The 13,842-nt window shown below is 42.9% G+C and overlaps 1 protein-coding gene across 1 annotated transcript; it reads right to left on the bottom strand.

The window, feature by feature from the left end:
- Positions 1 to 2,465: 2,465 nt before the first annotated feature.
- LOC119005038 (piggyBac transposable element-derived protein 3-like) lies at positions 2,466 to 3,483 on the bottom strand. The gene is made up of 2 exons (XM_037072434.1): positions 3,040 to 3,483; positions 2,466 to 2,810 (listed from the first exon to the last, which is right to left on the bottom strand). The coding sequence occupies exons 1-2, from the start codon at positions 3,454 to 3,456 to the stop codon at positions 2,520 to 2,522; spliced, it is 708 nt and encodes a 235-aa protein (XP_036928329.1). The 5' UTR covers positions 3,457 to 3,483; the 3' UTR covers positions 2,466 to 2,519.
- Positions 3,484 to 13,842: the final 10,359 nt, after the last annotated feature.

Below are 13,842 nucleotides of genomic sequence, written 5' to 3' on the forward strand. Positions count from 1 at the left end.
TGAAGATATTTCTTTCTTTGTATAAATGTACGCATCTGTTTGTTCGAGTAATGTAGATGTGTAAATGCATATAGACCGTGGAGATCAGAGCAGAAAAAAGAAAACCTTTCACCAGAAAGCACCACGTGACAGGGAGTACAAACATTTACAGGCAATCTTTACTTGAGGTCGTTCAATTCAGTTCAAAATGATGTATTTGTCTCTCAAGGAGTTAGCATATTTGCATATATGCTTAAACATGACTGTGTATTTTACATGAGCCTTTTCTTTTTAAAGAAACTCAGTCTTTTATGTGCATACTGTAAAAGATCCTCACAAAGACTGCGAAAGCCTAAGTGTTGAGTCCTTACATTTTTGCTGGCTCGCAACTTTCAGCGTGCAGACCTCTCTGTCAACTCGTGTGTCTCTGGCAGGATGTAGTTCTGGAAATGTTTCGGGCCGGCGGATTTCTGAGTAACGGTGACACAGTCGGTGGAAAGACACATTTCACGACAAGGCTCTGAGCGCCACCGGTGAAATCCTATTCACCGCTACTGTATCGGGGTGGAGACAGAGAGAGGGATATCTGAAAACCTGGGCATGCAGAACCAAAACTGTCTGCATGGATAGACACTGTTTTCGGATGGAGGGGATGTGAGAGAACTGTCTGGGTTGACTGCCGACTTATGGGAGTCGGCTTAGAAAGAGTGAGTATGACCCTACGTCAATGAGATGCTACGCTTTGTACTTCAGTAGGTGATGCACAAGTACAGTTTGTATCCACGTACGTACTTGTGCATCCACAGTGTGTATGAATAATGTGGGTGTGTGACTGTAAAGCTAATATTATGACAGATTGACACAGAGGCTTGAATTGAATTATTAAGCAGCATGACTGATTAATTACTAGCCTCAATTAACATGGAGCCTCATTAGTGTGTGGGTTAGCTCTGTGACTTCCTGTGTCTGGTGGAGCTCTCTGTCTGTGCCGATATGCTCCGCTCTCGCTCCCCTAATCCAGCGTGCGTGACTCTTTCTTCCCTCAAGTGTGTTTCCTCCCAACATCTGTTCATCATCTCTGTTTACGTGTCTGTGTGCGTGCATCACCGCGTGTGTTCGCTTGTTTGTGTTCCCCGTTCTCCATCTTAATTAAGGTGATGGTCTGTGAAATCAGTAATTGCTGCCTCTCTGACCCAGCTGAGGTTTTAAGGGGCAGCGTTTGTGTGCGAGTGCATGTGATTGCTAACACTGCCCGAAGCAGGCTGAAATCATTATTTTAATTAAAAGTAACATTCCAGCGACCGTTGGCAACATTGTTATCTATTAGGACAGCGTGAACTTGTGTGGGCACGTTGTTGGCATTTCTTGCAATGAAATCGCATTTTGCCAATATTTTCATTCTCTAATACCCACAATAGACCCTAACAACCACGTTAAACCTTTACCCGTTTGTGACCAGATTTTCTTTGGAGTTGTAAGGCATATAATTTTATGAGTTGAGTCCCTCTGAATCATGTTATCTATTTTCCTTTTGTACTTTTTTTTTTTGAAGAAAATAGCATTTTTATGACACAACAATTGTTGCCAGTAGTCACACAGTTTGTCACAAGGTTAAATGTCACCTAATACTAATAATACTAATAATAATAATAATAATAATAATAATAATAATAATAATAATAATAATAATAATATGGTCATAATAAATAATAATTAAAAAATATATATATGTAAAACTGTACATGGATACCGATGGACAATTTGAACTGGTTTCTTTATTCATAAATAACCTTTGTATCAGACATACATCTCAGACCAGGTCTGTATGATATAAAAAAAACAAAAAAAAAAACAATCTGCACCAGGTTAAAACATAACAACAAAAGGTTTCAAACACTGAATTCACACTGCCAATCGAAAAACCGCCAAACAAGCGTGGGAACAAGTTAATGGAAATCAAATCATATGTTGTTGCTGATTTTGCAAATGACACAGAACAGAAATAATCATTTCTATGTCACGGAAACACAATGCATATGAAATAGATCACCTGCATATTCTCAAATACCCATATACTCAAAACCTCTAAAAAATGTATGCTGCACAGTGGCCCAGTGGCTAGCACTGCTGCCTCACAGCTAGAAGATCGCCGGTTTGCGTCCCAGTTGGGACGCCTGGGATCTTTCTGTGTGGAGTTTGTATGTTCTCCCTGTGCAAGCGTGGGTTTTCACCGGGTACTCCGGCTTCCTCCCACAGTCCAAAAACATACTGAGGTTAATTGATCATTCTAAAATTGTCCGTAGGTGTGAATGAGAGTGTGCCTGGTTGTTCGTCTCTATGTGTAGCCCTGCGATAGACTGGCGACCTGTCCAGGGTGTCCCCTGCCTTCGCCCTAAGTCAGCTGGGATAGGCTCCAGCCCCCCCGCGACCCTGCAGAGGATTAAGCGGCGTACATATAATGTGTACAGATGATGGATGGATGGATGGAACTTCTTTAAACTTATTTATTCCCATACATTCTGTTATCTTTCATGCATGTTCTACGCAGTACGGCACTTCTTGAAACACTCCACATGTAGTGGCACATCACACTTTTCACATGCAAATGATGTGCGTCTGTCACATTTCTTGCATCTCTTGTACCTGCTACCAGTGTTGCAGGGCCAGTGGTTGAGATTATTGAACCTGGTGGCATCAGTTATCGCCACCGCCATCAAAGATCTTCTGCCCTGCCTACTTGGCTTTGTTCCATAATGCAGGAGGAGGGTCTGGGCTAGCAGCCTCTGGAAGGAGAGGAGATCCTTCTCCCCACTTTTCCAGGACCTAAATGACTGACAAAACAAGCATGATGGATGCATGACTTTGTTTGCATATGATGCTATTGATGAATCATTAATATCATCCTTTCTACAGCATCATACCGCATATGTAGAATGTTCTGTAAAAGCAATATCACACTTGAGTTTGTGATGTTGGTCTGGATATCATCACTGTTGCTCTTCTCGACTGAAGAGCACTAGCAATGACCTCGAGTCAAACATCACAAACAGCCTTGTGTACCTGTAATAGCACCAGCTGTTTACCAATGGCACTGCTCAGGGCCCAGCTGAAGCATGGCCACCACCACTTCTTGGACCGGATGTTGACTCTGTAGCGGCTGACACACTGGTCATGCAGGTCCACTCCTCCCCTTTGTGTGCTGTAGTCTTGGATACACTTGGGCTGTCTGACCTTGTCCATGCTCCGCTTTTGTTTGTTCCATCTCTTTGCCTCAGTTTCGGTGAACTTCCTCTCCATGTTCGACACCACAGTGACCACGCTGTTGTCATTCCAACTTATAATCAGCCTCTCTCCCTCAACCAGATGCTCAGCACCTCTTCTGGGTGTCCTCTTGAAGGTCTGGGGGGCTGTGAAGGGAAAGTTATGGAGCTGATTTTGTCGCATCATGCCACAGCTGCCACAGTCTCTCAGGGTCATCTCATCCACCAGGGACAGGGTTGTGAAGAGGTTGTCGTGGTAAAACTTGACTCCAGGTGGCACTTCAGCTTTCTTCTGCCAGGCCAAGAACCACACTTGGACCCTGGCCAAACAAATGGACCCTGACAAATCACACAAAATGGAGATTTCTACATAATGTTCTTCGAATGTTGCTTTGAACTGACAAACACCAGCGCAAAGATTAGAACAAAAGAACAAACTAGATAACCAGAGACTATACTGACTATACACTGGCTCAACCTATTGCTATTCTCTGCATGCAACAGGGAAAAAAAAAGGTTGCAAACATGACGACAACCTCTGCACATTCTCTGTTACAAACCAACATCATATTCACATTGAACGTTGTTTTTGAGAAGTTGCAGCTATGAGCATAGTGGGGTATTTGTTTGTAACAGGTAGTGTCATATGCAATCTATACATATATACATCACAAGTGTTCGGGACAAAATGGACTTTATCTGCACACTAGATGAAAGCCCCCAAAATGCCATTGGACTGACTAAAGGGTGACATTTCTACTCTAGGAGATCTTCACCAGGCAAATAAACTTTATGCACATAGTGCACTAGCCCAATTACTACCCCTCTTCCCCTCTATCTAGGTTTAGTTCATGCTCAGTGTAAAGTGAATGTGACAGCGGTTAGCAGATTCACTCTCATCTGGACCAGGAAGCTGCAAATAACACTGTGACATAGCTTGCTACCCATCTATTGATTCTATATGGCTTCTTTACATGCAATACAGGAACATAAGTCTGCGGCTGATGCAGTGTTGCATGGCAGAGCCCAGTAGACAGACCTAGTATAGTTATTGCTATTTAAGGGATCATGTGTACATGGATGCAAAACAGCTATTCTTTCCCTAATACAGGTTTGTATTATCATATACCGTATTGACCCAAATATAGGAGAACCCTGATTATAAGACGGCCCCTCTATTCAAGACTAATCTATAGAAAAAGACTCTGATAACCAAAATTGACTTTAAGGACCTTGATAAGCTTTTCTCTTACTATTTTTTAGATGGTCTTTTTGGAGCTGCCATCTTTGGACGTCACACTTCGTAACTCCATATTTCTTGGCTGCCTGACAGTCGTTTGACGCTTCTGCTGCATTGACCACCATTACCGTAAAATTAGCATCATAGCTCCGCCTCAGATGTCTGTTAACTTGCCCCACATTTGATCCACTTTGCTCTGTACAATCACCGCGCCTCTCCATTTTTCATCTCTTGTCACTTCTTCTCCGCTGTGATTGACAGATAACCCCAGCCACAGTGTCAGCGACGTCTCTGCAATAAGCCGGTGCCCTCTGCCGTTGTGGTCGTGTAATGACCCCAGACAACTATCAGCATGTGTCAATGGTTAGACCCTGGTTATAAGACGACCCCACATTTTCACATTATTTTCATCGAAAAAAAACCTTGTCCTATATTCGGGTCAATACGGTAGTTTGAACTGATGTAATTAAAGCAAAATGTGTAAAACATTTGGAGGAGTGGATACAAAAAGATTTGCAGAGACACAATTTAACTGCATGTGTCATATCTAGAGAGGGGGAGCAAGTATTAATCAAAGCAGGTCTTCATCAGACAAAGATAGCTCCGACAGAGAAAGGGAGAAGCAAAATCACAGGATTCAAAAAAAATGGGTTAGGGATTTTTTTTTTTTTTGTTGTATTCTTTTTTGTTATGTTTTGTGTTTTATCCTGACAGCCAAAACTAATCTGAACAAATAGGATCTCGAGAACTTACAATGTTAGATGTTTTGGAGAAGCTATGATTCACAGCCACTCAACACATGGATGAATTACTGAAAGGAGCACAGGGGCACAGGCCCAAGACGTGATGGAGCCCCGAGGGCATCACTTTCAAATGTTGCTGAAAGAGAAACCAAACCACTACAAAGAGACAGAAAATTACCACTAAGAAATAAAAGACATGAACAAAGGGGCAAAAAAAGATGGAGAAACAGACAAAAAGTCAGAAAATGACCAGAATGAGTCCTGGTGGGCTGGTCTGACTTGTGGGCTGCGAGGGCCAGCATTCAATTTATTATTTTTATTTATTTATGTATTTATTTTGGACCGGTGTTCAGTCATGGCACTGGGGTGGGTATTACGTGTATGCTGTTACCTCTGTCCCTGGGCCCTCTCCACTGGCAACTTTGTTTTTTTTCTTTGCAGACTCAGCCTGATGTAACACGTCCATGCACAGCGCACACAATCAGTGGTGTTTGTAGCCTGGCTCCAGCCCCAGAAGTGCAAGGGTGTTTGCAAAATGGAAAATAAAAAAGAGCAAGGATGGAGCAGAAAAAAGCTAGAATTAAAAAAGAGAAAAGTACTGGAGAGAGATGCAGCCAAATGTGCAAAAATCGACGAATGAAGATGTTGAACATGATGCAACTTTACCCGCATCGTTCAAGTAAATCAATTAGCCAAGTCAAGTCAATGAATTGGGTGGTCTATAATAGTATGATGCAACACCACATAACTGGGAAACTTTGTCGCGTAGCCCCTCAGATGCAAGCTGCAGCACCAAGCACCAGCCATGAGCCCACCACAGGTCCAGAGCGGGCAGGTAGGATTGCTCATTGAGTGAATATTATCAGAGTTAATATAGTGAAGAGTATGGTGTGGGCCTGCTCTATATGAAAAACGCCATGAGACAATCGATGATGATAGATGATTCAGCACTACAATAATGAAACTGACTTGAATTTCTGACTTGGAAAAAGGGGAGATTTGTGTTGAGAATTATGACCATTTTTAAAGTGTGATTTAGTGTCAGAGGCAGGAGCCAGTGGTGAGGAAGGGAAAGCTGCTGTCATGGGAGGAACAGGTGAGCTAGTGTGTGAACAAGCAAGCATCACTTCCAATATAGCCACTTCCTATGCCCACATGATAGTAGTGCCACCAATATACTTTTCATCATTAAAAGTGAGATAGTAAACAAAGCACACAATTGAAAGTTTTTTTTGCCATTGAAAAAATCTTAATTGGTTCTGTCAAAATGTATTTGTTTTCCATGTCAAATATGCTAAAGCCTTACAGATCATTTTCAAGTGATACAGGTGCAGACAAGTCTAGGGAAACTGAAAACAAAGTGTAAAAAGGAGAACAGGGACTGATTACAGAGGCAGGAGTTCAGCAGCAGAACCCTGAATCACAAGTTAGTAATGAGACCGATGAAGATGAGTCTGTTGGTAGATTTGACTGCTTTGCCAGTCTCTCTGCTGCTCTGTTTGTCAAGCATTTGCACCTCTGGTTAGCGATGGCCCTTTCATAAAGGGAGGCATGAAAGACTGGAAACACATTCACCAAAGAATAGTGGAACCCGAAAAAAGTAAGACACACAGAGATAGTGCAGATGCAGCAAGGCAAAACAGCAAGAAGCAGCATGGTGCAAAAGGCAGAGGGTCTCTAGTTACACTGCTGTCAAAAGACGCGTTCGATAAAGTTGTGGATGTCATCAGCCAACTGATAAAGGCGACTATAGCCGAAGAAGTAAGACAAGCTGGCATGTTTTCAGTCCAAATTGACACCACACGAGATATCAGCAGCAGAGACCAGTGCTCCATCATCCTCAGATATCTAACAGATGTCATTCATGAGAGACTGATTGCTACGGTGGAGTGTGAGTCATCTACTAGGCAGCATTTCTCAGAGCTCCTGAAAAAGGTGCTACAGGAGCTTAATATTGATACTGGCACATGTGTGGGCAACTCCACAGATGGAGCAGCTAATATGCAGGAACAGTATCATTTTTTTTTTTTTTCTACATTCCTCTCTGAGCAGTCCCACCAATCAGATTCATATATGGTGTTATGCCAATCTTTTGAATTGTGCACTGGCAGACACAGCAGGCAGTGTTGTGGAAAGTGCACCCCTCTTTTCTCTGCTTAATGATATAGCAGTTTTCCTAGGGGGGTCATACAAGCGCATGCAGAGGTGGGAAGAGGCCAACCGGGTGGTGGGCTAAGGATCAAGCACTAAGTAAAGTGTTTGGGTGCTTTGGGAATCCTCAGGGAGCCCTGTTTCTTGAAGTGCCTATGACTTTGCACACCGCTGTAGATGACAGAACACAACAGCCAACTGTGAGGGCCAAGGCACAGGGATTTATAAAGGGCCTTTTGAGGTATGACACAGTGCTCACTGCACAAACTTTCCTTCACATTTTTGAGCAGACATCCCCTCTCTCAAAATACTTACAGACAAGGGGAGTGGATATCATCACAGCACGACGTCTGGTTGAGGGGACAGGGGAGAGTCTCAGGGAGTGTGCGAGGGACTTTGAAGGAGTTAAGTGTGCAGCTGATGAGTTTGTGAAGTGGGCTAATGAAAAGCTGCAAGAGGAGGGAGAGTGTGAGCTGGTAGCGCAGACTGCCCTTCCTGAGAGAAGGTTCAGAAAAAAAAAGAAAAGAATGCCAGGAGAGCTTGCAGAGGACGAGCAGCTAGCATCAGCTAATACTGACTTCAAGGTCAACGTTCACGGTGTCATTGTGGATACAGTGACAGACAGTAGCCTGTCCATAGAAGGTTTTCTACTGATGCAAAACTTTGCTCAGATTTTGCCTGTCCAGAACCTAGAAATTTTGCAGAGTCCAGTGCACTGCTCAGGTGTTTATTAATGTTTTAGGGTCGGCCATGTTTCTTTAAAACTGTTCTTACGCAGAGGAAAAAAAAGATAATGGCATCATTAGAAAGTTACGTTATGCTATGAGTAACAAACTTGCAGAGAAAAGTGCAAGACTTATTTTGTGTTTACAGATATCTGTGAACACTAATTTGCTTGACATTTGATATCGCAGAAAAGGACAATCTGATGTTGTATTTGTAAAATCTAAGTTCTGATTATAATGTTATTAGAGAGTGCAACACCTCGTTTTATTTTATATTTTTCAAATGTAATATTTAACATTTCATTCATTCTTCTCTGAATTTGTTGAAACGGATGTTGGGTGGCAAATAATAATAGTGGAGATGTGCACTCATGTTGAAATAAATCCACGTTTTGAAGCAACCATTACATGCACTGAACTGGAATTATTTTAGAAAACAAATACAGAATAACAAGGCTTTAGAGAACAGTGTGCTATTGTAGGCTTAACATATACAGTTATAATTACATAATTTTAATATAATAGGTTGTGATCTAAGGTGGGCTGGTCTGAGGCATGAAACTCCAGGGCTGAAAATCAGTCCTACTCCAGCCCTGGTCACACAGAAACACATTATGACTACAATCAGACACAAACCATCTATGAGACACGAAAGTGCAAATAAGAGACACAAACGTAGATTAAATAAAGGGACAAAGTGACTGTGAAATGAGATGTATGACAACAAGTCAGGAAAGGACAAGAAAGAGACAAGACAACAACAAAGAGGCACAACGATATACACACACACACACACACACACACACACACACACACACACACACAGACAACATAAAGTTCTACAATGAGACATAGAAACAAACAAGAGACACCAAATGACGACAGAGACGCAACAGCCTGCAATGAGACACATGAAGACAACAAAAAGTCACGACGTGACTGCGGAGAGACACAGCGGGATTAAGGAAAAAGCAAAAAGGATTTCAGAGAGACGCTTGGAGACAACTTTCGGATGTCTTTGCCCCGCGGCCGACTGTCACATAATCCATTCATGGTCGCCCCTCAGAGTCAGTTGTCAATAAAACAAGCTTATTCTTGAATTTCTTTCATTTTCCCATCCCATATTCCACCTCCGCTTACAGGTCCACATTCTTTTCCAGTCAGAAAGTAAAAGAGGTCTGCTTGTAGATGTGAGCTGAATGTTAAACTCTCTGTAAAGCCGCATGGAGGCTCGACTCCACAATAAAAGCAAGGAGGACAAATGCAGTATGTGTTGTAGATAAAATTTCCTATCTGTCTGGTCTTTAAATGTTTATTGTAGCTTTCCAAGTTGGTTATTACTGTATCTCTTATGCGGTTTTGAAGAATTTTATCTTTTCCTGCTGTCCTGAGAATATTGCAGCTCATAAATCTCAATGAGAGACACATTTGTCCAGTCGCACATACACCCACGCATAAGGCAAACAATGGCACCGCGACGGAAGTGCCCTTGAAGACACACGCACACACACACACACACACACACACACACACACACACACACACACACACACACACACACACATTCGAGCATGCACTTGTGTCAATAGTAGATAGAGGAAGGCATCAATCAAACCAATAGTTTAATGTAAGAACACTTCCTGCGAGGGCAGTGATCAATCCTACACACACTCAGAACAACACACACTTTCCCCCTTTCTCGGTGTCACACACATAAACTGCTACACTCCATATACAGACCGAGCTGTGATGACAGCAGTGAAAGGTTGGTGTTCTCTGCTCCATCATCGGATTATTGTTCATCATATAGAGGCTATAGGGCCGACAACTCTGTCTATTGAACGCGCACAAAAAAGAATGGGCACAGAGACAGAGGGGATATTTGACAAAATAGCATGAAGTGCATCAGCCGTGATTCATCCTTTATCCTGGAAAGACATGTACAATCGTTTGCACGCATGTGTGTGTGTGTGTGTGTATGAGGGAGAGAGACGGTGACAGGAAGCGAGCGAGAGAACGCAGACCAGGACGATGAGAGGCGGGCACGCAGACAAAAGGAGAGATCGAGCGGGTGCAGATGCAGACGTGAGCTGTGATTTTTGTGTCTTGTGTCCTGTGCAGCCTGGATCTGCTCGCCCCTGAGCTCGAGTCCCAGCTCATCTGGGCGTAGAAACGTGAATGTGATGTAGCTCTTCGCATTGTATTCTGCCCAGAGAAGGGGAAGACATTTATCCCAAATATCCAGAGTTCTGCAAAATCTATTGTACAGATCAGGCCATCAAATACAAAGTCTACATACCTGTATACTGTATTTATGTCGACCTCGTTGCTGCTTGCTGCAATACGATATCTCAGTTTCTGATCTAGTTAACCGGGGAGAGCTACAACATGCTGGAGGAGCAGAATATCTAATAGGATAGTCGAGATTTTGTTACATCTTGATTTTTATTGTCATATCAGAATGTGATGACATCGCTTAAATTAGGCTGAAAAGCAAAAAAAAAACTAAATCTAAAAAAACTAAATGAGAAATGTGGGAGTGACTGCACACATTTTCAGAACGTTTTCCCTGGAAGGCACTCGTAGTGGTGCACTGTCTTGTGAATGTAGTGGATAACAAGACTAAACAGACATACGATGATAACAAATCACAGCGCGAACTGCCACTGAATGTTTATTTTTAGTTGGTTGTTTTCATATTTCATAAGATTTAGGATGCGAACAGTTGATTAGACTGTTAAAGTGCTTGCTTAAGCTTGGGTTGTAAAACTGCATCATAAGGTTTAAGCTTTATGGTTAGGTGTAGGTAGTCAAACTACTTAGTAAGGCACTGGCTGTAATACTTGGTTGGGTTTGGGTTGGAGAACTGCATGTTTAGGTTTAGACAGTACAGCTACTTGATAAGGGTCGGGCAAAAATGTGGTTTGGGTTTGAATATGTACGTGACTAAAGTTGCATAATGAATGTTAGATGACTAAACTATGTTGCTATGTAGGTTCAGATAACTCCCTTAACTTTTTCAAGTTTAATCAACATCTGGCCTGACTGTTGGTCTCAGCCTAACACAAACCTAAATATGGTCATTTTTTATGGTCACTTTTTTCGACCCCGTCCCATTCATTCCTTACGGGAAATTTTTCGCGGTTTTAATATTCTGGAGAAAAAAATAATAGCATAGCGAGTCCGATCGAGCCGCACGTTTTGATATATTTTTTGTTTGTGTGTGCTCAACGGTGTGGGACGACTAAAATTTGGCGGAGGGGTAATAATAAGAAGACGCGCAGGCAAAAACAATATGGACACCTACAGCTCTGCTATAGAGGTGTCCATCCATAGTGGGCTGGCGAGCACAGCCCACTAATTAAGAGTGCAACCAGTGCGACAGACGGCCAAACTTATGAAAATAAATTGTAATGAAATAGCATCTTCCTCTTGTTTGTGCCATAAACGAATTAAGCAAGACAATCACTGCATGTGAACTCTTATAGAGGTCAGCGGAGGTTGACAGGTGTTTATAGTTTACCTGTAATGGGATGGGATTAATATGATGATAAACTGCTACCTGGCAAAAGTATCATTTTCTGCCATTGAGCTTGTTTTGGCCAATGAGAAAGCCTACACCTCGCATTTGAGTTCACAGAGCTCGCATTTACACGGTGCCAGCATCCCTCTGTCTCACACACCGTTCAGTCCACCTTCCCTGCCTCTCTCCTCGTACGTCCCCCCTCCCTCTCTCTGCCTTTTCATTCTAATGTTTTCATAACTCTGCCTCTCCTCTTCTCACCTCTTCAGTCGCCCTCACTCTTCCCTTTCATGTCTTCTCTGTCTCTGTTCCTCTCCTCCTCCTTTCCATCCCACTCCCTTCCCCTCCTCTCGTCGCTTTCCTCTCCCTGCCTGCCTGTTCGCTGGCTCCCTCCCTTCCTCCCTTCATCTCTCTCTGCATTGCAGTATCTGTGTCAGCCATCGGCAGAATAGGCTGTCTGCTGCGCGCGCGCGCGCGTGTGTGTGTGTGTGTGTGTGTGTGTGTGTGTGTGTGTGGACACGTGCGCTGCAGTCCCTCCTAAGCAGCTGGACAGGAACTGAGATGGATAGCGTTTGTTCACCCCACTCTTCTCCTTTCCTCTCCTCCCTCTTTTTTCACCCATCCTGTCCTCTCGTTGTGATCTACTTTAGTTTCAGCTTACATTTTCTTTCTCCTCCTGTGTATTTTCTCCTCCTCTCCATAATATACATTTATCTCATCGTCTTCTTCTCTCCAATTTTAAATCATCACATCCTCCGCTGATCTTTGCACATCCTCTCCCCTCTCCTCTCTCTTACCTCACAGACTCTCTAGACTTCTGGTTTAATACCCGAACAAAGTTTTTTATGGAGCCACCGTATGTGACAGCTGGTCGTTGTAACCGTGTGATGAATCAAAGCCTCACATGACCAGCACAAGTGAGAATATGCGTCCCTCTCATAGGCAGACACTGCACTCCCCTCCTGTTGAGAATGGACCTCAGGACCCTGATGTCCTTCCACACCTCCCATCCCCTCACACATTTGTATGTCTCATGATACCTTATTGACATTTCAATGAAATGTGTCATATCATGTCCATTTACATGTTTATTGTTTTACCTGATTTTCATTTTAGGTCCAGGAGATGGTGGTGGTGGAGTTATAGGTGAGGAAGTGCCGAGCGAGTGACTACAGCTCAAGGCTACTTTGTGTAAGTGTGAAACCTCAATATCTGCATTTCAATAACCAGAGAGAGACATTTATTGGCATGTGTACACAGAGAATGACACAGTCTTTCTGGCAGTTAGACTCCATCATGATGAACTAATATTTGGGGAAGTGATGAAGCTATGCATAGAATAGGAACCCAGACACTGGTGGTGGTGATGGAGGAAGAAGGATCCTGGAGATCTGACGATGGGGGGAGTTGATCCTGGTGAGTAGAACCCGGCCACTGGATGAAGAGCTGGAGGAGGACGGGGTGGAGGAGGGTCATACAAATGCCTGAAATCACAGCTGACAGCAGAGAGGAGAGCTGTTCTAAGTTTGACAGCAGAGACATGATTGGCTGATAGTGTTTGAGGCAGATTCTGGTTGGTTATATGGAGAGAAAGAGAGAGCATACATGAAGACACAGCCATGTCAGGTGAATGGAGGGAGCAGAAAGAGAGGTGAACGAAAAACTAGTCTTCATGACTCCCTCAGGCTGAGACTCGTAATTGTTTTAATGAACAAGAAGATGTATTTCCTTGTGTGAAAGACAATGAGAAAGTCTTTGGCCGTTAGACTCCATCAAGATGAAGTAATATTTAGGGAGGTGATGAAGCTGTGAAAAGACTGATGGGAAATAATTTTAGATGGATGTCAGTACTTACCTTACTGCAGGGAGATATTTCTATCAGATGAAGCATTAACAGTGTTAGATAGAGACGTACACGTCTGGGAAGAAAGATGTAAATATTATGATCTGCCCCCCTGAATAGATTGCGGAGAACTTCATCGTTATGAAATGACCAGGTCGGCGAGGACCCAACTGAGTGAAAGGTCATATGACAAAATGAAAATAGGGACAATGACAAGCAGAAAGGAACTGCAAATATCATGAATGATGTGTAAGGTCACGAAGACCACGATATGAGCAAATAAATAAACGGTCCCATAAGAACCAATCAGAAACAAAAGTCATATAACCAAAAAGAAACTAAGGCCAGTGTTACTGGGATGACACCCCCAGGAAATCA

Source organism: Acanthopagrus latus, chromosome 16, assembly GCF_904848185.1.
Source record: "Acanthopagrus latus isolate v.2019 chromosome 16, fAcaLat1.1, whole genome shotgun sequence".
Taxonomy (NCBI): Eukaryota; Metazoa; Chordata; class Actinopteri; order Spariformes; family Sparidae; genus Acanthopagrus; species Acanthopagrus latus.

Coding starts and splice junctions, on each gene's coding strand:
- LOC119005038 (XM_037072434.1), bottom strand. CDS start 3,456: ATGACCCTGAGAGACTGTGGCAGCTGTGGCATGATGCGACAAAATCAG. Junction 2,811..3,039: donor AACAGCTGGTGCTATTACAG/GTACACAAGGCT, acceptor TTGTTTTGTCAG/TCATTTAGGTCCTGGAAAAG.